Source organism: Python bivittatus, unplaced genomic scaffold, assembly GCF_059951505.1.
Source record: "Python bivittatus isolate LINGU-HERP-01145 unplaced genomic scaffold, Pbiv_v1 ctg000020_np1212, whole genome shotgun sequence".
NCBI classification, from domain to species: domain Eukaryota; kingdom Metazoa; phylum Chordata; class Lepidosauria; order Squamata; family Pythonidae; genus Python; species Python bivittatus.
Genome location: NW_028277030.1, coordinates 34306240 through 34333694, shown reverse-complemented (window position 1 = coordinate 34333694; position 27455 = coordinate 34306240). Strand labels below are relative to the sequence as shown.

Below are 27455 nucleotides of genomic sequence, written 5' to 3'. Positions count from 1 at the left end.
ATAAATTCTTGACAATTTTTCTGGTGACAAATACCAATGATACATCATTTTATAAAAAATCTCTTTAAGGCTAAAGGATCAGGTAAATTTCAATCCTTTCATCCACATATTTTCCCACTGATCCATTTGTATGTTACACCAAAGTTGTTAGCTCCATTCCTGCTTTTCAAAGTCATTGTGTGCACTGTGTAACATTCTCTGACCATTTAAAGTACAAAAGTTCATCAGTTCAGTTTGTGGTAGAGGTTTTAATTCCATAGAGAAACATCTGGCCACTTATGTCTGATTAAGTCCCAAGTAGGATGAAACCCTGTGGCATATACCCTGTAGAATATATCCTGTGTAAAATTAGAGAAATTCCTACCCCACTCCAAGACAGGAGATGGAAATCAGGTAAAAACCCTGTGCACAGAATATGACATGATGTAATATCTGAATCTTTCTGTTCTGAGAGCTTAAGGGAAGGTGAATTATATCTATCATTATGCAAGATTCTTGTCAAGAGGTCCTGAAGAGTCAGTACTATTGGATTTTGATACATTTTCTTTGAGTTGTATTGTTACTTATCCAATTTTGTTGGAAATTACCACAGGGTGGCTTTGCTGGGAATGTGTGATATATTAATGTAATAAATAAATCAGGCTGCAAAAGTCCAATTGAACCCTAAATGACAGCAAGGATTTAGATTTTTGCAGCCCTGATCTGGTAACCTTAGTGTAAGTAGAACGAGATGTCATGAAATCAAATCAATCAGCACCATTCCATTTGGCTCCTGCATGAATATAGATCTGTTCTTACTCTTAACTGATAATGCATTTTACTCTTCATGGTTCTTTTTGTCTTTCTAGGGCTGTATTTGAAGTATAGCTTTCCAAACATGACTGCTCGTTCTTTTTCTATCTATTACAGTGAGTCAAGGTGGAGACGCAGTTGCATCAGATATGTGTCCTGACCCAGGCATTCCTGAAAATGGGAAGCGAGCAGGCTTGGACTTTAGGTATTTCATATGGATTTATGTTTGCAAATGTTTATATATGGTTGTATGTGATTAAAGCCTATCAAAAAGCTGACATTCTTATTTAAAAGCTATCATTTGGCATTAACATTACCAATCTCTTTTCTGAGACAGTGACATAGTCAGGTCAGTAATTAGGCCTCTCCATGGATAGTCTTTGCAATTAAAGGTGAATTTTGCAGTTAAATTGCAATTTTGCAATTAAAAGTGAATTGCACTTTATAACTTTGCAATTAAAAGTGATTTTAAGCATGCCAGGGACTTCAACACACCTTGAAACATGAACAGGTGCTGGATTTGGATACTTCTAATGGTGGCAGATTTGCCACCCTTGAACCATTGTTAATATTTAACATGCTTAAACGTATATTTTGATTATAGGCAAAAGTTCTAGGAATATTCAAATTGTCTATTATACAAGATTTTAGAGCAGATCAGGTTAAAACCAGACATTTTCAGGAAAATGGTTTGCCACTGAGAAAGGCAACTTAGTGTCAACACCTCCTATACCATTGTACTCTCTACTTTTCTTCACTCTGTATTCAGGCACTGTAAATTTCTTGTCTGAAAATTTCTCAGCTGATGATTTGGGGCAATAGATATTATAACTACATCAGTATATATTATAAGCATGAGAGAAAAACCTTGATTTGAAATGAATATTTAGTTCTTCCTGAGGCTTAACGTTTCCTTTTTCTTTAAACACAAACATTGAAAAGAATTCGTAAGTAGAATTTTCTGCTTTGGGATGGAAGGGAGTCAAAAAATCAGGGAGACAAATTTGCCCATTCCATAATGCATGCAAAATTTATTCTAAACTCTGCTGTTTTCTGCAAATTTGGAAAGGTGTAATTATTTACATTTCCTGCTTGCGCTGTGCCAATTTATTTTGCTTCAGTCACAATGGCTCTGAAGCACTTTTGACAGAGATGCAGTGTTCTTTAATCACCCTGCTAAGCTGGAAAAAAGAGCAGGCTTTTTATCAAACTTCAGTTCTCTTCAAGAAGCTGGAAATCACTCCTCTATCAGCAGGAGGGCAGAAAAAGTAATTTAGAAAGACCAAAGAATTCTATCAACTAGAAAAGAGGGCAGTTTCATAGACAGGGATGTTCCTCACCTCTTCAGTTATTTCCTCTTTTGTGGTGTTTATTCAGTGTTGGGCTACAGGGCAAAGGGAAATAATAAAACCTGAATCCTATTAACAATGGCCAAAGTAGTGATGCAGTATGTCAGAACAAGCTAGCGTCTAGAGCCAGAGAGGCCTTAATGGCACAGCCCGTCATTTGCATGGATATGGTCCCAGGCAAGGACAGATGAACCTGATTCTTCCCATTTTTCCAAATAATTTTTGTATGGATTTTCATCTTATTTAGGCAATTTTCCCTTGCCTAAATGTGTTTTGATTATAGTTTGGATCAGAGCTATGTTGCAAAATTCATAGCACTGGGGAAACCAAAGGATGATTACATTCAGGGGAAGCCACACAAATTCCTTCCTATCCTTAGCTATGTGTTATACCTGGCATTTCCAGGAAGGAAGATCAATTCTACCTATGCCATGGCACATAAATTAAATAATGAAGAGTTTGCTTGCATGAGCTAGCATGGAACAGTACGTGCACAGGCACACAGACATCTCATGTTAGTATGTTACACAGAAGAAAATACAGATTCTTTCTATGGCTAATGCTCCTATATGTTTTCCTTATCTTGTTACATATAAGTTATAACCAAATTCCAAAATGTAATTTATAGGTTCAGAGTTAAGCAAATTCCACCAAGAACCACTTTTTAGAACAGCTGTTGCTGATATTCATAAATTCATAAATTCTATAAATCTGTTGAGAACATACAAGTGAAGCCTACTTTTAATTTTAATTTGTAAATAGAGATTTTGAGGCTTGAGGCTGCAGTTAGCTAAAATAGGAAATATATTTAATGGAAACAAAAGAACCATAAAAGATCAAGTATATTTCAGCAAGTACGAGCCAGAAGCATTTGGATGTTTGCTTTCACGTCTAAAAATGTACTGTTTTAATCTACTGTGGCAGGAACAACCTTGTGGCATCTTCAGGATTAACAAATTTAGTAGCATATGTTTCCAATTGCTAGCTCTGGAAGATATTCAAGATTCTCACATTTCAAAGATATCAAAAATGGTTTCTATGTTTCTTTTTTTCTATTGATTGAATATTAATATTTTTAATAATGCTTGTATGGAATTAAGTTGGTTATTCGTTCTGTAGTCCTCTATACATTTTTCTATGATGTGTTTCGTTTGATAAATAATCAGTCAAATATTAATGCTGCATCATTTCCCCCCTTTGTAAATTATTGTTTTTGCTTTATTGTGTTGTCTCATCTGTTATATTTTGTATTGATTCCCTGTCTCATATTGCTTAGGTGTTTTGTTGCTTGCTCGCTAAAAAAAATCATAATAGAGTATTTTCATAAGTGGAAGAGCAAAATTAAATAATATTGCTCAGCTGCAAACAGCCTGCATACCTAATTCCTTATGTAATATGTGGTACTATGTATTAAATAAATCTATAGGGTCACTAACAGTCAACTTGATAACACATCATCATCATGTTGTATTAAATGAGCATAGGACACAATGTTACTTTTTAAATCCTAGTGTAGGAATTCACACATACTTCAGTAATTATTAGTCCAAAAGACATGTATATATTATTGTCTGTTTTCAAAATTCCCCAGTGTTTTTGCTTTCCTAGAGATGCTTTACAGCTAGCTTGAAGGGGAAATAAAGTGAGTGTAATGCCATCTTTTATGCCTAAATATGAACATGACACAGAATTTTGTATACTGTATAATTGAATATTAAAGCAATCTGATGTTTTATGTTTGTAGATGAATAGTATATATAGTTACTGGAAAGTAAACGAATTGAATACAAAAGGATTGCTTCCTTAACAAGGAGTCATAAGAATGCAGTTGTTTAAAAACCATAATCTTTTGAAGCACTACAGAGCAGGCAAAGATAATGGTAAAGAAATAGCTCTTGGCTCACATTGTCCATTAAATAAAAGATTTGTTCCTGCAGCCAAGTTTGTTGCCAATATTGTCATAATTTCAGTTGAGACGAATGGCCATCTCGTTACATTATACTATGTTTACATCACTTAATTGCAACCACAGGCTTGGAATGAACTGAGTTATAGCATTGGTACTTAGAAATCCTGAAATTATCAATCTATGACTCTCCAGTTCATGGTACTTATTTTTCAGACATAATTCAAGATGCATACATGAAAAATAGATACTAGGAACTGTTCAGCTAACTAACCCAGAAATAAATTAATATATTGTTTTAGTTTGGTCAAATCTACTTAAATGCATTGTTCCAAATGCTAACACAAAACATTTGATAAAACAGTCCTAAAAGTTTGAAGCCTAAATATGCATTATTCTAACCTTTACTATCTTCACCCGTCTCTTCTCTTCAATTTGTGAGATTGTTGCCCAGTTTCATCAGATAGATGAGCAAACATACTATATAAAACATTAGCAAAAAAACAACAAAGACCTGGGTTGAGGCCACCTCATTAAAAACACAAAACACCTATAACATACATCCATGCTAGGGCTTCTGAACTAAAACCCTGGCCCCAGTGTCTGGGGGAAAAGCCAAGTCTTCATGGTCTTTCAAAAGGCCAGTAGGTTGGGGTTGTCTGCACCTCTGGTGGGAGCCTGTTTCATAGGGTAAGTGCCATGACACACTTCCTAGGGCGCACCAGGTGCCATTGCCTCGCCAAGAGGACCTGGAACATGGTCACTCTGCCACATCTGGTGGGATGTGCAGAAACCATCAGGAAGAGGTAGTCTCAGAAGTAATCTGCCCCCATGCCATGCTGAGCTTCAAAGATGACAACCACCACCTTGAATTATATCTGGAAGCCTACTCGGAGCCAATGTAGCGCACACAGGAGTGTTATTGTGCATCCAATACTGCACTCACCACTGCATTCTGGACCAGCTGAAGCTTCTGAATGCTTTTCGAGGGCAGACCCATGTAGAACTCATTGCAATAGTCCAATGCATATACATACCCCACAAACATGTATGAACACACAGCAAATCCTATGAGTAACAGCTGAGGCTCTTGAAATAATCTGCTGGATGTTCCTAGAGGGTTTTATACCATATTAGCCACTGACAAGAGTAGAGGCGTTGGGAGTAAGAAAGAGTAACAAAATGGGGATAGCCATAGGATCATGTTAAAATTGTATCCTTTAGTCATTGAGTCAGCATCAGCTGGACTGTCCTCACCTGCAATTCCCATTCTGTCTCAGTAATGGAACCAGTGAATGGTGCTTTCCTTACTCTTTTAATGCAGACCAAGTTAAGGAAAGTGATTGTTGGATCCCACTGTCCAGATTTCTCCTCCTACCCATTGTCATTTTCTGGCAGGAAAAACCACCACTGACCATTCTCCTTCATGTGCGGTGTGGCAGGGATGGGTCAGTACAAGTGGGTGCTTAGAGTAGCTGTTTAGTCATCTGTCAAGTTGCCTGACTAATAGACTGATGCCTAAGTTCTTATACCTGTTCTTGGTCAGTTCTGCTGTTTCTGAATAAGGGTCTAATGGGGTCTGAAGCAGGAAGAGAGAATTTGATAATGAGAGAACTCCATCCTTGACTACTGCAGCAAGGAAATTGCACCGTTGGCCAGCAACCCTCGAAAGTAGCCTCTGCCGTAGACCAAATGATGCCTTTCCCCAACACAGTAAAAAGGGGGAAGTCAGAAATTAAATATTTACCAATATTACTTTTAGGGATGTGGAGTTTTTTTTCTTCTAACATTTATAAACAACATAGTGGAGATTGTGGCATTAAGCTCAACAATTTATACTCCTTTTTATATCATAAAAACAACTTAATATACTCTGCTTGGTAACTTTTACTAATCTTATATTGAGCATTAATTTTTATTTTATTTTTATTCATTTGACTGTATTGGCCACCCAGCTCCAATGGACTCTGTATGACTTCAATCTTTATCTGTCCATTCATAGATAATACCTTTTTTGAAAACATACAATAAAACAATTGTAATAAGACATTAAATAAAATAAATTAAGCACAGAGTGCTGTTGATATATCTTTTAAAAGAGGGAAAAGAATATACATCTTTATCTATCTATATCTATATATGTGTAATAGTATGTGGGAATAACCTCGGGAGACAGGTGGAAGAGCTGCAGACTAGACAACCATCGTGCAAAAGGTATCCCAGTCCACAAAAGCAGAGGCGGTGCGGGAAGTGCTTCTGAAGGGACTCTCTAATTTTCTGGAGGGTAAAAGGAAAGGAGGGGAGGAATACTTTGAGACTTGCAAGATTGGCATTAGCCCTTTGAGTTAGTCCAGATGAAAAGCACAACAGTGAATACTGGCTCTATCTTTATGGTAAAGTTACATTAACAGAATCTTTGGGAAACAGAAGAAAGTCCCTGCAGAATGTTAGTCGAGCAAGTTCTCTTTCCTTTTGAGTTTGTGGAAGGCCCATTTTCCACCAGGGCTGATAAGAATTTTCCATGTGGTGGTTCCATGTGGATTCTAGAGCAAGCCTCCATATCTGTGTTCAGGAAGGGTGATAGAAAGAACATGCAATAGAAAACCAATGCGGAAGCTGCTTCCACAGCAGCTGGCACTGTAATAAAATTTAGCAGCACACACACAACATTCCTAATCCTTAAATTCATTGTACAAGAAATTCCAGGATGGCTATGCAGGAGACCTTCATGCTATGGTTCTTGCTCATATGAATGTTAATCAGTTCTCTGAGGTTTTGGCATTGGTGAAGAAGGAGCCTCTGAGTAAGTAACAGTGGCACTCTTTCATCTATGTAATTTAAGAGACCAACCTCTGATATTTGGTTAAGGAAGGGGGGGGGATTGAAACTATACATACAGAACCACAAATTATCAACAGAAAGCATCAGTGTATCTCCATTCTATGGTAACATGCAGTGACTTGTTACTGATACATTGTTCATCCTAAAAAGACGAAGTCAATCAGTGCTTCAAGTGGGGAACAAAGCAGGACTTGTAAGCATTTGTTCGGTCTCTGAATATCTGAGTGGGGAATACAGTTTATGCTGTGATGCAATCTAATTTAGCAAAGCAAATACATTAGTGGCGGGAGGAATCTTTTGAAAACGTTACATCTTTTTGCAGATATTTGCCTTAAAGCTACACTGTTGCTTTCCATTTAGGTAGAAATAGCCGTTAAAAGAAAAAGCAAAAACGCAAAGAGTTTTCAGTGACTCTTTAATGATGAAAACTACATAAAAATATGCTCTTTGAGCTTTTCCCTCAGTACACAGGTCTGGATAACCTTTATATCATGGTTCTTATCTCCAAGAATTACAAAAACTGGTTGGTTGTCTTTTTACCTTCCTCTAGAGCAGGGCTCCTCAACCTCGGCAACTTTAAGAAGGGTGGACTTCAACTCCCAGAATTCCCCAGCCAGCTGGGGAATTCTGGGAGTTTAAGTCCACCCTTCTTAAAGTTGCTGAGGTTGAGGAACCCTGCTCTAGATATCCATGCTGTGGTTCACAGCCTTGATTAAAATAAAAGAGTTATAGATGAAAGCAAGTAACTGTGTGTTGGGGATTTGTAGTGTAAGCTTAACATATTCTAACTTTGCTTGTTCTCAAGACAAACTAAATGTCTTCATTTTGTTTTTTGAAAAAGATGTGGAGTACACATGACAAAGAAAAAGTTTTGTATTCTAAATTCATGTAAAGACTAAGAAGTTGTACTTCTCAGTAAGTAATTGTACTTCTCAGGAGAAAAATGGTTGTGACTATTAGACTGAACTGCAATCCATGAGCAGTTATATTATTCAAAGGTTCTCCCAGTCTGGAGAAAGATATTTCTGAAATGAAATTGATTGGAGAAGGAGAACGTTCATTTTAAAGCCCGTATGACCACTCCTGACTCAATACTGATGAGCTTCTTCCCAAAACATTTCATAGTTTAAAATATGGTAATGACCGGGACTTGATAATTTTACTGCTCTTTTGTGATTTTAGCAATTTACCTTTTATCATCAAAGAGAAGGGTTGTTTTGTTTTGTTTTTTCTGAGTGAGCAAGCTTCCTTTTTCTTTTTCCCCTCATTCCTGTCAAGCTACCTGGGACATTGTTTCCCAGTGGTTTAAGTATAATAAAGCAATTTAAATTTGATGGTGCCGTGACCATACTGCTCAGCTCTTTCCTCTTACATATCTTTGTTCATATTTTGCAATTTTACAAGTGGTATCAGCCATATATATTAGATTTTGAATTCCTCAAAGTAGAAAATTATTTTTTGTTGTTTCTCTACAGTAAGAAAACACAATATTCGTTAAGTTTTTATTTTTTTTTAAACAGTCAATTTTGGGGCATTTGGTTTGCCCCAGTCATTTTTTGAATGAAACAAAGTTTTATAAAAATCATATAGGAACAGCAAATATGACAGTTAAGAAAGTGTCAAAAGCAGTAAACTCCAAAAGCAGCTGGATAAAGAATTTTCCACTGAGGTTCTAATATCAAGGAGCCCCATGTTTTGGAACCGTGTCTGTTTTATTTTTTTATTTCTGACCCAGAATTATACAGGCTCTGGAGGAAACCGCAGTTAATTTAGTATAAAGCAAGCATACAATTTACAGCTTGGTTAGAGGCAGATCAACTGTCTAAGGCAAGGATGTATGGTGGTGAACTCTCATTTTCCATGAGAAAATTTTGTAGGGCATCACACTCATTTTTCATTCCCATTTATGTTCTCCTCCAAAATATTTCATCCAGTTCTAGTCATCAGCCAGAATGCTGTCAACATTATAATACTCCCCATTGGGGGGAGATGGGTGGGGGAGAAATTAAATAAATAAATAAATAAATAAATAAATACTCTCCTCTATTTTAAAATTTTATTTTTTTAAACAATTTTTACTCCTGCTCCCCAGTTAGAGAAAAATACTTCCAATCATTGGTTTCCTTGATTCTGCTGATATGGACTCTTAACAGCACTGTTTAGGCTCTACAAAAAAGGTTAAAATTCAACACATCTGCTCATGACTTCTAATATACAAAGGTATCTATTAATTTCACACACAGTACTCTAAAGAGTAAATATTTGTCTCTGCTCCTGAATTGTTAAATTGCATGGTATAGTATTAAAACAACCTTTATACTTGCCAGTCCTGTTCTACATTTTTCATTATTGGTCATCATGTGAGAGTCATCATAAATCTTAATTTTAGATTTTTTAATCTCAGGCAGGATTCCTCAGATACTATCATCAGCCTGTAAGCTGTAATTCTGGCACTTAAAAGTGCTGATAACTGATGCCTTGGCTGAACATTTAGTGCTCTATTCCTTTATTAATCTTCTAGTTTATAATTAATAATAATCAACTCTGAGCTCATTTTTTGAAGTATTGAAGATCACCTACTGCTCTGTAAATTATCGCACTCAAAGAGACAAAAGAACATACATTTTTGAAATGTGGGATATTGTGTGGAGAGAGATCCTATTTGATCTTCCACTCTAAGTTCTTCCAAAATTGTCTTATTGATAAGATTTCTGCTAAATATATTTTCATGCATAACTAACTTGTTCTTTCTGAATTTTATAGAAAGATTATAGTGTTCACAACATTGGTTGATACTTTTGGTTTGAATAGTAATAAAATTTTTGGGACATCATTAATATTGTCAGAAAATATTTATGCCCAATATTTTATTGCAAATCAAATTTTGGACAAAACTGTTTTATATAAAATCTTTAATTGTATTTCATAAACTACTGCTGTCTTCTGGTCCTTGTCTACTACCACGATGTCTGGTTGATTGGCCAGTATCTGCCTGTCCTTCTGGATCTGGAAGTCCCACAGGATCTTGGCCCTGTTATTCTCCATGACCTTCTGTGGAATCTCCCATCTGGACTTGGCAGGGTCTAGCCCATACACTGTGCAGATGTTCCTGCACACAATGCCAGCTACTCAGTTGTGCTGTTCAGTGTATGCCGTTCTGCGTGCATCTTATACCCTGACACTATGTGCTGGACTGTTTCTGAGGCCTCTCTGCACAGTCTGCATCTTGGGTCCTGTCTAGTGTGATAGACCCCTGCTTCTATGGATCTGGTGCTTAGTGCCTGTTCTTGTGCTGCTATGATCAGTGCCTCAGTACTGTCCTTTAGTCCAGCCCTTTCCACCCACTGGTAAGATTTCCCAATGTCAGCCACATCAGCTATCTGTCGATGGTACATCCCATGGTGTGATGGAATGGAATTATGAAGGCCAAGCTCAGGGAGATAAGCAATTTCTTAGCTCACCAGAACCGTGTGGGAGGAACAAAAGGATGAGACTGGCACCTCCCTGAGGAATTCACACTGTTGTGGCTGGAGGACTTTGGGAACTGGGGTTTTAGTCTGGGAAGATTCTTGCTAGAGGTTGTAGCTAATAAACATAGCTGGACTGAATTTGCATGGTCTCTTGGAGTTCCTTGGGCTAGGCCTGACATCAATCTTCCCAGACTAAAACCCCAGTTCCCAAAGTCCTCCAGCCACAACAGTGTGAATTCCTCAGGGAGGTGCCAGTCTCATCCTTTTGTTCCTCCCACACGGTTCCGGTGAGCTAAGAAATTGCTTATCTCCCTGAGCTTGGCCTTCATAATTCCATTCCATCACACATGCAGGTTCTTGTCCTGCCATGGCACTTCCTCTGCTTGAACTTCCTTCCATGTCTGCTGCTGCCTCAGGCAGTCTCTCAGCACCTCATCTTTGGTTGCCATCTTACTGATGTTCTCCTGGATGCTCCGGGTTTCATCCAGGACAGTGGCTTGGACACTCATCAGACCCCACCTGCCCTCTTTCTGGCTGGTGTACAGTCTCTGTGTTGGACTTGGGGTGGAAACATCCATACATTGTGAGGAGCTTCCAGGTCTTCACATCAGCAGCCTCCATGTCCTCCTTTGGCCAGCTCACTATACCGGCAGGGTATCTGATGACTGGCAGGGCATACACGTTGATGGCATGGATCGTGTTCTTCCCATTGAGCTGGCTCTTCAGGACCTGTCTTATCCATTGGTGGTACTTGGATGTTGCTATCTTCCTTGCTTCCTCATCATGGTTCTCATGTGACTTTGGGATACCAAGGATCTTGTAGCTGATCTGTATGTCTGCTATATGGGCCACTGGTTGTTCCACCCCAACAGTCTTCACTACCCTCCCTCTCTTTACTATCATCCTGCCACACTTCTCCAGTCCAAATGACATCCCAATGTCCTCACTGTAGATCCATGTCAGGTGGAGCAGTGAGTTCACTATTAGCATACAGCCTGATGTTGTCCATGTAAAGGAGGTGGCTGATGGTAATTCCACTCTTGAACTTGCATCCAAATCCAGTCCTTGTGATTATCTGGCTGAGGGGGTTCAACTCTATGCAGATGGAATGCTACTACAACAGTGGGGATAGTTCATCACCTTTGTATATGCTGCACTTGATGGCCATTTGTGTGAGCTGAATTCCAGTGTTATCTTCCACAGCCCCATTGAGTTCTTGAGGAAGGTCCTTAGTGTCCTATTGACTTTGTGTAGTGCCATAGATTCACAGATCCATGAGTGTGGTAATGAGTCATAGGCTTTCTTGTAGTCAACCCAGGCTGTGCTCAGATTGGTCTGACAAGAGTCTCAGACAACTGCTCTATCTGTGAGGAACTGGCGTTGGTGTTGTTCCCAATGCCCTTCTGAGCTGTGCTGGCCTATATGGTCCTGTAGCTTGGCGGCTATGATGCCTGATAGGACTTTCCATGTTGTGGGGAGGCACATTATTGGCTGGTAGTTAGACAGTCCTATTCACTTGTGGGCATCTTTCATGATTGCAGTGTCCTTCCTTGTGTACCCAATCTGGGTGGGAGCCTGCTGCTAGCAGTTGGTTCATCTGTGCTGCTAGGCATTCATGCACTGCTGTTAGTTTCTTTAGCCAGTAGGTGTGGATCATGTTCGGGCCAGGTGCTGTCCAGCTCTTCATGTTCTTGACCCGCTGTTGGATATCTGCTACTGTGATGGTGACTGGTTCCTGTTCTGGGAGATTGCTGTCATCTGCTTTCAGGTCCTGCAGCCACTTTGCACTGATGTTATGTGTCTTCTCTTTCTCCCGTATGCTCTTCCAGTACTGTTCAGTTTCTGCTGCTGGTGGCTCTGCTGTTACTGGGAGTATACCTTGGATGGTTCTTTGGAGAACAGGGCATTTATCTTCTTCACCTCTGCTTTTCTAGTGTATCTCCTTAGCCTGGTAGCCAGTGCTGTGAACCTTTGTTTAGTAGTCTTTATGGCTTCAGATGGAGTCAGACCCTTGTATTTTTTCAGTAGCTGAGTCTTATCCTTAATTTCCACACCCTTCTGTAGTTCTACCAGCTAACTTCTCTCCACGTTACCTTGATCTTAACCTCCAACCTCATTTTTGGGGGAGGGGGGAGAGGAATGTGCTGCTGCTCTTCTTGATCATGTAGCCAAGCATCTCCAGGATTACAGCAGCTGCAGTGTATACTAGTTCGTTGGTTTCCGTTATGGTGGTAGTAGGGATTGTTGTGAGGGCTCTATTGGCATCTTCTAGCATACTATCTGATGGTACTTCTCAACTGAGCCTTGGTAATCAGTCTCAGCTAGTTTATCCATGAGCTTATGCCTCATACCAGCTGCTATGCTCTGTAATGGAGGGGGTGGCAGTGATATTCCAGCTTCAGATGTTGGCTGCACATCCAGTTGTTCTTCTGGGTCTTGAGTCTGGGGTATAATGTGTAGTTGGTCTGTCTCAAGTTGTGAGAGCAGCTTCCTCTTCAGTATGTTGAAGTGTTGGGTAACTAGCTATTTCTCAGTCAATGTGGATGTAGGTCTTCTATCCATCCATAGTTCCCTCATACATTTTATATATCCCCTCTCATTTGATCTACTGTTGTAGTAGCATTCCATCAGTTCTTGGTTCTCTTGTCTTGTCCATGTATGGTTTGTTCCAGTACCCCACTTATTGTCAGATTGTCCCAATTTCCCAACATCTGGTGCAGACCTGGTTAATCTGGGTGCTATCTGAGCTGGCATGACTCTCTTAGTTCATGTCACTCTCATATTTGAGGTAGGCAGATGAAGCGTTAGGGGGTCTTTGCCAAGGACCCCTACTGGTAAGGTAGGTACCATCTGAGATCTGAACCCCAGTCTCCTGCATCAAAGGATGGTGCTTTGAACACTAAGCTACCCAATATTTAAAATGGTATACTTGGGAGATTTGTTTGGTATAAAATTATTTTTGTATTAATAATAGTATAGTAATAATATCAGAACTAATTGTTGTTCTCCTAATTTTATGTACTGTTGTGTTTAGAAAAAAGTCAGAAATTGGCTGAGGAATGGAAGGTCCATTATTATAGTGGTGAGGGGGATATGGTAGAGATGCCAAGCCTTCTTTGTTGTGGGCCTCTACTTGGGAATTCTTTACCTCTGAAACAACCTTAACTTCTTGACATTTCATAAAGCTGTTAAAACAACACTGTTCCACTGTGTTTTTAACTGGGATTGAATTTTCTAGTGAATAGATATGATTTAAATTTATGATTTGATTCAGAGTTATGAACTGATTTGAAGAATGAGCTATGTTTGATAAAATGTGTCTGTAGAAGCACAGAAGTTCACTGAATCTTGAAATTAATTTGAAGGGACTTTATCTGGTGATTTGATTTGAAGAATTGGGTGAATTTTATCAAATCACCTTCAAATTTACAACTTCATGGGGCCATAATAAATACCAATCTGACTACATCATTCATGCTGCAAGAATATTTTCTTTAGAATAGTTTCCATCTGGAAATGAAAAGCAATTACGTTTGAAGCATAAGGCATGTTTATTTAGATTTTTGTAAACCAAGGAGAAGTTCATCTGTCAAAATTTTGCCTGCCAAAATTGCCCGGAACATTTAACAATTTCAAACCTGCAATCATCCTTCAGAGACAAGATATTGGCAATGCAACCTATATTTACAGTTTACTTTCATACTTACTATTTGTCTCTTTCAACACTGTGTTCATTTTTCTTAGGACCTGTATGTTGAATTTTAGGAAGTTCTCAGCTATCTGTATCAGTATGTGAGGTCATGAAAATAGGCTTCCATAATTACTGATTTTTTCCCTTAATTTGTTGCTTTTTTTTCTTTTCACATATCTATAAGCAACAAGAAATTCTTCTGGTTTATACTTTTAGCAAGGTTTCTTTTTTAACCTTTGTACCACCCATTCACATATCCAGTGAACAAGAAAACTGGTGGTACGTTTACTTTGATGATAGAAAAATGATTAATATTTCAAGAACAGTTTTTGGTTTGCGTACAATAACTTCAGCATATAATGACACAAATCTGAAACCTGTTTATAACTTTTTTCCCTCTCCCTAGAGTTGGTGCTAGTGTGCATTTTACCTGCGATGATAATTATGTGCTCCAGGGAACAAAAAGCATTACATGTCAAAAGGTGACAGATACCTTAGCTGCTTGGAGTGACCATAGGCCAATATGCCGTGGTAAGTATTGTTCATTGGAAGAGGGAAGATGGTGGGTAGGGGCTATTGAACTCTCACCCAACCTGTTCTGCCTTCATGAATTAATTATACACCTGACATGGCCCCAGTTTTATTCAGAATGCATACTGTGCATGCCATAGTTCAGCAAACTTTTGGGGTCTGGAAATTATCATGTACTCTCACCTGTTGGTGAGAGCCTTCCCAAGCTGAAAAACAAAATAATGCAGAACCAGTACTGAAATCTGAATTTGAACAAAGTCTGATTATTTGTGCCAGATTATGACAGACTTCTAAAGATTAGCTCCCTTCCCTCTCATAATGATCTATGGAAAATTAGTGATCCTTTGAATCTTAAGCTTTTAAAAAGTAATTACATCGCCTTATTTGTCTAGCATATTTTAAATGATGGATAAATAATCCATTAACATGCATTACCCCATATTTATTTTCCATGCAGTGGAATTAATTATCAAATAATCAATTATTAAAGGATCTTTGCAGTTTCACAGGTACTGTATGGTAGTTAGAAGCTATTTTAGCAATTAATGTGTTTTAATTCTAAGGTAATATTCATATTTACAAACATCTTGGTATATAAAAATAAAATGTTAATTTATCTTGATTTTCTTTTAGGCTGTGCTTAAAAAAATCAACTGTATAAATTAGTAGATGTACTATTTTACATCTAAAGGACTTCTAATGTTTAAGTTAATTACTTGATTTTTGTTTTTCTGGTTTCATATGGAAACAAATTGAAAGTTGGAATATTGATTCTAGACTCAAATAGTATGTATCTCATTTTTGACATTTGCCACAACTCATTCCAGAGAAGTTAGTCAGAAGTTAAATCATCTTATTAATTATAGAAATGGAAACAATATTACTATCTTGCTGTCACTAAAATAGGTGCCATGAATTTGTGCAATTACAAACACGATGCTATTTGCACTTTAATATACTTCAAGAAAGGTAGGAAAATACCTATTGTAATGCTTTTCTGGATAAATAGCTGTGATCTCTAAAACCTATATGAGGGATAGAAAGAATGAATAGCTGGCCGTGTATTTTAACTTAATTCATATATGTATGAGAATGATGTGTACAGTCCAGTGACTGTATCATTGATAAGGAATGAATTCCTATTGTAGCAAGTAGTTCTAATCCTAAATATCTATTTAATTCTATCTTGATAGTTAAATAATTAATTAACTTGAATTTTTGTTTTTTACAAAATACTATTTGTTTAAAATTTATTTATTTATATTTCAAATTTGGTCACCATCCACCTCACTAGGAAGCGACTCTGGGCGGTTATAACAAATAATGTTAGTTAATTTAAGTTAGTTAAAATACTGTTGCAATAATTTTGTAATTGTAATTTTGTAATTTTAATTGATTTTAATTGTTTTGTAAACAACCCAGAGTCATTTAACAAGATGGGCAGTGACAAATTCGATAGATAAATAAATAAATAAATAAATAAATAAATAAATAAATAAATGTTACTTTCAGTTCAAAAAGCTATGAGTGTAATGATATGACTACAGTTCCATTTATACCACTGAGTCCACTCACATTTTAATCCCTCAGATTTTCACTAACTATATTATGATTCCTTCATGTTTAAATGAATTCCAGCGAGATGAACCCCTGCAATGATTCATTGCTGAAAAATTATGAGTATCTTTGTGGTAGAACATTTATAAAAGTAATGTCTTCAGTACATTTCTTGATAGAGTTCCTATGAAAGCAGCTTGGGTTTATATTAATTTCACCACATAAACAAACAGCTCCTCAATCTGTTTTTGTTGCTTGGGATATTATTAATAAATTAAAATTGACAAAACCTTTTGAAATGTACACTGCTGATTTTAATCAGTTTCCAAAGTTTCTAAGTGAGGATGCTAATGAAGCAGTGGTGAGCTTTCGGGCTGAACAGTCGTGGTCTAGTTTTCTTTGGTTCTGACATTTCGACAGCAACTGTGGCTGGCATCTTCAGAGGCAGAGCAAGCTGCTTTGTGATGTGCCTCTTACAGGCAACTGAACTGGGCTGGCTGGACTTCTGCATTTGAACCTGGCAAGCTGATCTCTGATTGGTCCATGTCACCGAAGGCCAAAAAGATGGTTCCTGATCAGAACAAAAGAAAACTAGACCACGGCCATTCAGCCCAAAAGGTCATCACTGCTTCATTGTTGCCAGCCATGAAAGCCTACACCAGAGAATTGTAATTAAAAAAAAAAAAAAAAGTTTTCTTACATATCACATTTAGATTGCTAAAATGTAGCATAACTGCAAAGAAATATAGTTGTGATTGGCCACATGCAATAAAATAATTATATAAACACTATTCTTTCTTTATGAAAATAAAGATTTTTATTAACTCTTTATAGACTGCTATCCACACTTCCGGTGCAACTGGAACTTTCATAATAAATTTATAAAATGTATATATTCTTCTCATATAAGGTAACTTTCAGTGTTGTGCTAATTACTCTTTAAATAAATGAGAATTTCTAAAATCTCCATTTGATGCTTTTCATATTTTTAGCTAGAACATGTGGTTCTAACCTCCGTGGTCCAAGTGGCATTATCACATCACCCAATTATCCTGTTCAGTATGAAGACAATGCACATTGTGTGTGGGTTATAACAACTCTTGATCCAGAAAAGGTATGTTTCCCATTTTGTAAGTTTCCAAACAATCACACTGAATTTACTGATATTTGCATAAATAAAGCATTTTTCTTTGTTACCGGTAAGTAATAATTTCACATTAGTTTTGATAATATTCAATACAAAAAATACAGGTCAAAAAATTATTCTTAGGTAATTCTGTTTCTCTTTCTTGATATGAATGTGAACTTATGTCTTACTTAAGACATAAGTTCAAATTCATATATGAATTCATAATTATATGAATTATATATGAATTCATATAATTCATAGATTACTTATTGCTATATATACTTTTAATGTCAACAATGAAATCATTTTAGAACTACAGTAACTTTTATCTTAATTTCTGTTTATAGTCTCCTTGCTCTCCAAAACAACTGTTGATCAGTTCAAAGATTATAGCTTATTTTTCTGTAGTTTGTGACACAACCGAACAGGCTGTTTCTGCATTAGCAATCATGTTCTATTTGGCATAGTGCCAAAATTGGTTCTTAATAAGACAGGTTTCTTTTCTCTTTAAGCTTAATCTGATCAATTTGATTTATCCAATTTCTGGTTTAACGGCATATAAGTACCAAAAATTGCAGTATTTGATCTAATTATTATCATTTCATAGTTTAAAAGGGGCAATTTTAAATTTGGAAGCAATTTTGTACTGTACCTATTGCCTTTATTAAGTTAAAAAGTCTTTAGATCAAATAAGAAACATGAAATATAAGTTGCATTAATTTTCATTCAATCTTTCTATTTCTCAGAGGTCTAGAGATCCTTATGTTTACCTACATTTAAAAAAAAAAATCCTCTATGTTCACCTTACATTGCAAGAAAGGGGAAGTAGAATGATACTCTGATATCTCACAACTGGGCATCAATAAGCATTTATTTTAATGGTCACCTTCTGAATTGCATCTTATGCATCTGTAAATTAGCCAATTCAAGGAAGTTTCTTTTTGTCTCTATCATTAAACATCTGTTGCTTTTTCCTGTGGCATTATTTTTTCCATTTCAATAGTAATGAGCTATTCACGTTTGTTCTCTACCTGTTCAAAAGTACTTTCTTTTAATGCTCTGCTTATTTTGAAGGCTTTCTACCATGTGTTTCCTCTGGGTCCTACTAATGTATCTGCTGAACATAACCCCACTGAGCCATTTTTTAGAGTTTTATAGCTCACAAATAGCTACTTTGCATTTGATTTTTTTTTTCCTAATGGCTTTAGCTAGGTTGTGCTGCAGGTGTTTTAATTTGCAGTTAATTCCTGAGATATTTTAACTTTTGCTCCTTTGGGTTTTTGGTTTTTTTTTTTTTTACTTCTTCTTAATATTTGTCATTTTGGGATAATTTCCAGAAACCCAACTTTATTTGCTACTACTCTGTATTTCCCAACATTTGGGTTACAGTATCGCCTACTGTAAATTTCTCCTTCCGGTGGCTTTTTCTATTCTGTTCTAACTTTACTATTCTGAAGGCATACCAGGTATAGCATAATTTTTGACAGCCATTCTAGTATTCTCTTGACCAGTTACAGACTATAGGATTACTGTAGCTGCTCAAGGATATAGTCATCATTGTTTTTAGATGGGATTAATTACACTGAGTCCATTTCAGTCTGGGGTCCAGTCTGGTTTGGAGGCAGGATCAGCCATGGTGATCCTGATACATGATTTCCTTCAGGAAAGAGACAGAAAGAGTGTCATTCCAGTATTCTGCTTGATGTCTCAGCATGTTCTTCTGACTGTCTTCATGATAGAAGATGATCCTGCTTCTACTTGCAGGGATGGTTTCATAGAGTTAAATTAAGTAATTGCATCTCTGGACACTGACGGATATACTGTGGGCACCACAGGATACTGTTTGGTTCCCAATGATGTTTAATATCTGTATGAAGGAACCGGGAACTCATCAGGAATATATAAAGGACTATATTTGGAATATATGAAAGAATGCTCCATATGATATAGATTCATTTCAAGTTCATTTGGGTTCCGCTCATATAACCCTGCCCTCCCCATAGAGCATACATGTTGCCAGAAAAATAATAAGGAAAATTAAAATAAAATTTAAAGTACAATTGTATATTCATATTTAAATTTGTAGTTGATGTGCTGTATGTTTGATTGTCTTAATATTTTGTGCATTTGTTAAGCAATTACTCATATTGTAGAGAGAACATTCTATTTGAATTATTGAAGTACCTGCTCTACAAATGTGGTTTCTTGTTATTTCACTAAAGCTTGTAGTAACTCAACTAGAATTCAGTTAGGTTATGTATATAGGTTATTTCTGTAGGTAGTTTTTGAACTGCTAATTGGAAATTAAAACAGTTAACAGATTATGCATATAGGCAGGAAAAAAAACTGTTAGGTAAAATTTATCTTAATGTCTTAATGCAGTTTCTGTAATGAATATATCTTCGTGAATGATGTTTTGAAATTATAGCAGCTCTGGCAATCTGAAGCAGCTCAGACTGTTGGGAACATGAGAAATTAGATAGTTTTGCCAGATTACCTGAGGAAAGTGTGTCTTAAATTTTTGTGGTCTTACATGTATAAAAAATATTGTACTTTGTATTTTTGACAGCCATTCTAGTATCCTCTTGAGCAGTTTGCAAAATATAAACATAATTCAGAAATATTCCAACTGAGTATACATGTGAATTGGAAAGGTTAGAGAAATGGATGGAATGGTGGTCTGAAAAGCCTCTTTGTCTAAAAGAGTTCCTGGACATTTCTGTTGCACCCCTTTTTTCTTTCTATTTTATAAATAATACCATTTTTAATTAGAAATTTTGGAGGAAAAAGCATAATACTAGTCAGTTTCTATAATATGACATGCCAAGATCAAAGTGCCAAGAAGGAGCCTTACTGGTTAACTCAATGAAATATACTCTCTGTATTTATTTACTTTTCATAATTATTTCAACTGCTCCATGGTAGAATTTTGGCACTGAAAACAAAATGGCTTCTGAAGCTGAATGTTGGTGCAAATTAATCACTGAATATTACTGATTCTATTTTTTTAAAAAATAATTTTACCGCTATGTAGAAAGTCAGTTGACGTAGTGGTTTATGAGGTTAGAAACTGGGAGACCATGAGTTCTGGCCTTGCTTTAGACACAAAGCCAGTTGGGTGACCTTGGGCCAGTCACTCTATCTCAGTCCTGGGAAGGAGGCAAGGGCAAACGACTTCAAAAAATCTTGCCAAGAAAACTGCAGGGACTAGTTCAGACAGTTGCCATGAGTCAACACTGAAGGTACCAAAAAAAAACCCCACCCTCTCTGCACCCCTTTTACTAGTTTTATTGAAGTCCTTGAAACCGATTAAATGAAAGGCGCAAGCATCTTCTGCTGTTTTCTTGATCATATTTAACACAGAGAACTATAAAACATTCCAGTTTGGCCCTGTGTGCTAGAGTTATGGCAATGTTTTACCTCAAAAATGACAAATTACTAAGCAGATAACTCAATTTGAATACTTTTGTTTCTAAATACACATTAACATGACATCTGGTGCAGTCTTAACTAGAAGAAATTATTATGGTAAACAGCATCAGGCTTCAGGAATTTTAAATATTTTTGGTCAAAGCATGTATCTGTAGTAACCATGAATTATTCATGATCTGCCTTTGAATCTTGTTCATTTCCAGTTACTTGTCTTCCTTTATTTTTGCTTTCTGTTCAGTGGAGATTTGCAACTCCCATAACTTTCTATCACATATCCCATGCAACTTTGCCACAAAACATCAACTTCATATTACTAACCATTCTCTCAAAATTTTCTTATTCTGTGATGGAAAAGAGAAAATAGCCAGGTGATAATGGATAGATAAATGGTCCAGCAGAGAATTCTAAAAAGGGAAGATAAAATAAATGCTAATTTATTTAGAGCAGAAGCTTTAACTGGTTTTAATAGCATCAATTTATTTTTAATTTTAAAAGCATAACACTTTAGGGATTCTGCAAATTGGGGGGTTGGCACCAACACAGAAACAAGAAGGACCAGGCATTTACATTAGAAATTAGTGTCACCATCTAGCTGAGTGAAATCTCTAGGGTACATAGTTAAATAAAAGCATCAGTTTAAAGGTAAAAAACGGGGGGAAAGACACAATTATATTAGGGTATTATAAACTGAATTGCCTAGAATTAAGAAATGTCAAGAGAGCGATCAAAATCATTTCAATAAATACTAGGTTGGATCCAACTTCTTTCCATTGATGGAAGCTTTTTGAAAATGGAGTTCTGCTGGCAGAAAGGGGGAACTGATATTTGCTTACATTATCATTCTTCTGCAATTCATATAATTTATTCTGCTGTTCTGGAGGGCTTAAGAAAATATTTTGGAGGTGTGTAAGGATTACAGAGGAAGAGGTCACCACCTCCTCCTTCCTGTAAGATAAATTCTTCCAGCAGATTCAAAGTCTTTCATGGATGGAAAGAGCATTTCCAGACATCAGAGACAAATTCTGGATCTAATTCATTGTATTCCTAGCTTCAAGTTTCCCTTTTTAGGAAGGGAACATGACTTTTTAAATGTGACTTCAAGAAGAAGAGTATAAACTGTTATACTGTTCTTCTTATATACAGTGGGGAAAAAAGTATTTAGTCAGCCACCAATTGTGCAAGTTCTCCCACTTAAAAAGATGAGAGAGGCCTGTAATTTTCATCATAGGTATACCTCAACTATGAGAGACAAAATGGGGAAAAAATCCAGAAAATCACATTGTCTGATTTTTAAAGAATTTATTTGCAAATCATGGTGGAAAATAAGTATTTGGTCAATATCAAAAGTTCATCTCAATACTTTGTTATATATCCTTTGTTGGCAATGACAGAGGTCAAATGTTTTCTGTAAGTCTTCACAAGGTTTTCACACACTGTTGCTGGTATTTTGGCCCATTCCTCCATGCAGATCTCCTCTAGAGCAGTGATGTTTTGGGGCTGTCGCTGGGCAACACGGACTTTCAACTCCCTCCAAAGGTTTTCCATGGGATTGAGATCTGGAGACTGGCTAGGCCACTCCAGGACCTTGAAATGCTTCTTACGAAGCCACTCCTTCGTTGCCCGGGCAGTGTGTTTGGGATCACTGTCATGCTGAAAGACCCAGCCACGTTTCATCTTCAATGCCCTTGCTGATGGAAGGAGGTGTTCACTCAAAATCTCACGATACATGGCCCCATTCATTCTTTCCTTTACACGGATCGGTCGTCCTGGTCCCTTTGCAGACAAACAGCCCCAAAGCATGATGCTTCCACCCCCATGCTTCACAGTAGGTATGGTGTTCTTTGGATGCAACTCAGCATTCTCTCTCCTCCAAACATGACGAGTTGAGTTTAGACCAAAACGTTCTACTTTGGTTTCATCTGACCATATGACATTCTCCCAATCCTCTTCTGGATCATCCAAATGCTCTCTAGCAAACTTCAGACGGGCCCGGACATGTACTGGCTTAAGCAGGGGGACACATCTGGCACTGCAGGATTTGACTCCCTGGTGGCGTAGTGTGTTACTGATGGTAGCCTTTGTTACTTTGGTCCCAGCTCTCTGCAGGTCATTCACTAGGTCCCTCCGTGTGGTTCTGGGATTTTTGCTCACCGTTCTTGTGATCATTTTGACCCCACGGGGTGAGATCTTGCATGGAGCCCCAGATCGAGGGAGATTATCAGTGGTCTTGTATGTCTTCCATTTTCTAATTATTGCTCCCACAGTTGATTTCTTCACACCAAGCTGCTTGCCTATTGCAGATTCAGTCTTCCCAGCCTGGTGCAGGTCTACAATTTTGTTTCTGGTGTCCTTCGACAGCTCTTTGGTCTTGGCCATAGTGGAGTTTGGAGTGTGACTGTTTGAGGTTGTGGACAGGGGTCTTTTATACTGATAACAAGGTCAAACAGGTGCCATTACTACAGGTAACGAGTGGAGGATAGAGGAGCCTCTTAAAGAAGTAGTTACAGGTCTGTGAGAGCCAGACATCTTGCTTGTTTGTAAGTGACCAAATACTTATTTTCCACCATGAACTGCAAATAAATTCTTTAAAAATCAGACAATGTGATTTTCTGGATTTTTTTTCTCATTTTGTCTCTCATAGTTGAGGTATACCTATGATGAAAATTACAGGCCTCTCTCATCTTTTTAAGTGGGAGAACTTGCACAATTGGTGGCTGACTAAATACTTTTTTGCCCCACTGTAGTTAAACATGGGTTAAGTGCTAAAATGGGTGAAAAAATAATATTGTTTGCCCAAAACTTTAAGCAAAAATTTTAGGGATGGACATTTCTGTTAGTTTTTATTGTCACTTTTGTATAGTTATATCTATGTTATTATTACAGCTAGGTACATAACAATATATTTACCTGTAAAAGTAAATCACAACATACTCATACTTTACATACTGTGCCTAAGGTAACTCCATAGGACTTGTACATCTAGAATCCATTTCCAAGCAGATCTGAGCAACTTTATCTGACAGATACCTGGAATACTCCTCACAGGAACCCTGTAAATGTTCCCCTGGCCCCTCCTTACCCAGGAGGAACTGAGTCACCTTAACCAGGCTACCAGCTAGCCAAACAATAACTACATTTTGCTACTTTAATGGCGCAAAGTAATTCTTAAAGAAAAGCTCCTACCCATACTCAGTCAGATTCATTCTTTGGTTTTTACTAGTGGTGTCCTAGGTATCTTTTATAATTGTTCATCACCCTGAGTTCCTCTGAAAGGGACGCATGCACACAGAGAGTCTGCAGAGGCATGATCTGATCCATATTACCCCTCATTACAACCCATAACTCTAAAGCCTTGATTGAGCCATGTAAGAGAGCCTCAGGAACAACCCCAAGCTCCTCTGAAATTGAATGGGGTCCATCAGGCACTTGAGCAGATTCCCCCAAATTCTATCCTTACTTTTTGGGAAGGATCAAATGATGGTTTCTTCCACCTGTAGGCTGAGAAGTTTCAGTCAGCTCTTCCATCTGCCTCCTTATTCTGCTCATATATAGGAAAGGTAGAATGCATGAATGTTTGCAGGGTTTCTGTGTGTGAGATGCCACGTACGTCATAATGTCATCGCACAAATGAGCCGATGTATATACTGTGATCATAATGCCTCTACCAGACACCTCTACTAGAAAGACATTAGGAACAAAATACTGAATTGTGATTAGATGATGCCACTGTAGATTATAGATAACTGTCTCTTTTGAATGCTTGTGCAATTAAATAAATAAATAAATAAATAAATAAATAAATAAATAAATAAAAACCTCTCTGCAAATAAAATAGCTATGCTGGTTTTGTTTTGGAAGAAATTATTAACATAAAGGTGTATATTAAATAAAGTAATTAAAGAACAGCATAAAGTGGTTCAATTTACTTTGCTGCATGTATGGGCTAGGCCTTAAAAGACTCAAAAGCATAGTTATATAAATAAATATAATTAATTTCATGCAACAAATATAAATGGAATGTGTGCTTATGGTGTATATTATGGGTATGTTTATGTCTGTGTATGTGTATGAGGTAGGACCCTAAGCCTCTACATCAAAACAATGTATTTCCTTTATCACACAGGGACCAACATTTTTGGTAAGTTCTCTAACAAACTAGTATATGCTAATTCTATCCAATTATTGTGTCATAGACACATTAAGTTGAATAATGCATTCAGTTATCAAGCAATCTATTCCTAACAGATATAGATAAATTGTAGTGCTGCTACTTAACAGTACTGGCTAGGAAGTTGGGCAGATATAATCCTGAAAAACATTTGCATGTTAAAAAAAGATGGTATGAACTACTGTAGTTCAGAAATAAACAGCAAATCAAGTATTCCCAATGTTAATATATGCAAATTCTAAAGCAGAATATCTGTGATTTTGAGCTAGGCCCTATTCATAAGGCCTTTTTTGTCTATAGCATGGGCATAGCCCACCACACAGAAGACATTGCTCATACAGAAGGAGAAATTGCTCACTTCTGTATCTCACCAAAAGATTTTAAGGGAGACTGGCTCAATTGTGGAAGTTTGGGAGAGCTCAAGATTGGAATGTTGAAGTGTTAGGGCAAAACTTCCCTCGCCCACTGAATCTAGAAAAACTGGGCCATCATGGGTATCTGCAAAGGAGGCTGGGAAAACAAATGGCATCGTGTGTCATGAAGTTATTGCACAAATTATGAGAATTATGAACTTTTGGTGATTTGATCTTGGGATATTTGGGGAGCTTGAAACCAGGTTGTTGAGAATCACATGCGGTCCACAATTTGCATGTTGCCTAACTGGTCTATAGAAGCCAAAAGAAGAAATAGTAGGTCTTGTAGTAAAGTACTTGTTATTACATTGTTTTCCAAATATGCAGTGTGGATATGCAATATTCACTTGTGCAGGACACCATGTGCATTCAGACTTTGCCATTCCAAGCAAACTGCAGTCAGCTGACTGAAAATGCTATTGCGTAATTCCATGTCCTTCCATGTTTGCTAATTAATTATAGGCAGTTGGATACCAGCTTTTTGAAGCAGGGTTCCTTCAAACCACACAGCTTTTCTCCTTGTCTTACCATCCTGGCTCAATATTCAGTTCCAAATCTGTTTTATTGCCTGCTCTATAAGGGCAAATTTCCAGTATATGCCAGTGGATTATTTCCCCATCTGCAGTTGAATGTTTAAAATTCAGAGCATAATTGGCTAGGCCATTTAGGGAGTGGAGAATGGTTGGACATCAGTGTGGTGCTTCTCCTTTTCAGCACTTCCTAAAATGATTATATGACCACACATTACAGCTGTGTGCATTTTTACTATTACTTTGTACATGTTAAAAAGTTAGTCAGATTTTTAAATGAAAAAAAATTAGCTTGTCTTGTTCATTCTTGCTAGTGTTGTTCCCACCATGCAGCCCTTGGGAGCAAACTGTCCAAATGTGTTTGCAGCAGGAAATATACTGCAAGGGCTATGTCAGGAAGATTTTTCAACATTTATTAAGAATATGCTAAATTTAAAACAGAAAATGGATGTTGGTCTGGTCTAGAAAGAACTATGATAGATCCCTCATAAATTGTTTTGCAGAATAACAGAAGGTTGTTTATTATTTTTTATTTGATGCACTTTCCCTGGAGTCAGGATTATATGAGTTGGGTGGCTATATAAATCTTTTAAATAAATAAATTTAATGACCCAAACCAAGAAGGAGAGTTAGTACTTTATATATTTCAGCATTAGATTCTTGTTATGTTTAATAAATCTAAATATGAGTTCAGTTTCAGACATTCAGTAGGATGTGTAGAATGCCTTTTGCTCAAAAGATGCAAATTCTACTTTCTGCTCCTTAGATGGAATATTGTTTGCAGAATTAAAACATGAATACAGTTAAGGTGAATTTATGTAAATTAAAATGTAAATATAATTAAGGTGAACTTTTTTTTTTTTTTTTTAGAAAGAGAGAGGCTCCAAATGATGACATGCACAAATTTTCAGAAATTACCTTCTGTTAAAAAAATAAATCTCAAGAAGTTGTGTTTTGAGAACATAAAGTGGTAACAGTCCTTGGGGTTCTCTGAGCTTGGTTCTTTTCTTGCAAACGTTTCATTACCCAGCTAGGTAACATCTTCAGTGCTAAAATGGGATGGGGTTTGCTCTCTATTTATCTGCTGTGGCCTGCCTTGCCAGTGCTGGTGGGGGTGGGGGTTTTGTTTTGCTCCTCCGGTAGTTCCTTGATTAGCGTATGTTTACTGCTTGATTGTGTGCCTGGTAATAACCTTTGCTTCTCTGGGTGATGATTGCTGGTGAGCTGATCTCCTGGTCTTTTGTCTCTTTTGAATAGTATAGAGATGCTGTTTATCTCTATGTGTCTGTTAATTGCTGCCTTGTCTGAATACCAAGCTTCCAAGAATTCTCTTGCATTTTTGGATTTAGCTTGGTCTAAAGTGCTGACATTTTCCCAGATAAAACTATGGTTAAGTCTGTCTATGTGTTGTGAGATTAAGGAATTTTCATCATGTCTTCTGACTGCTAGTTGGTGATTGTGGATGCGCTCTGCTAGTCTTCTGCCTGTGTGTCCTACATAGAGTTTGTTACAGTCCTTACCTTGTATGTCGTAGACGACGCCTGTTTTTTCTTCTTCTGCTACTGGGTCTTTTGGTTTACTTAAGATATTTTGGAGTGATTTTGTTGGTTTTTGTGCTACAGAGGTGCCATGTGGTTGTTATAGTC

General features: G+C 37.1%; 1 protein-coding gene across 1 annotated transcript in view; it reads left to right on the top strand.

Annotated features, from left to right (window-relative positions):
- CSMD1 (CUB and Sushi multiple domains 1) overlaps positions 1-27455 on the top strand; it is a 1157732-nt gene that overhangs the window by 794509 nt on the left and 335768 nt on the right. Inside the window, exons 8-10 of the mRNA XM_088136832.1 lie at positions 910-997; positions 14456-14580; positions 17130-17251. Coding sequence (XP_087992958.1) covers positions 910-997; positions 14456-14580; positions 17130-17251 — 335 coding nt within the window. The remainder of the gene's footprint in view (positions 1-909; positions 998-14455; positions 14581-17129; positions 17252-27455) is intronic.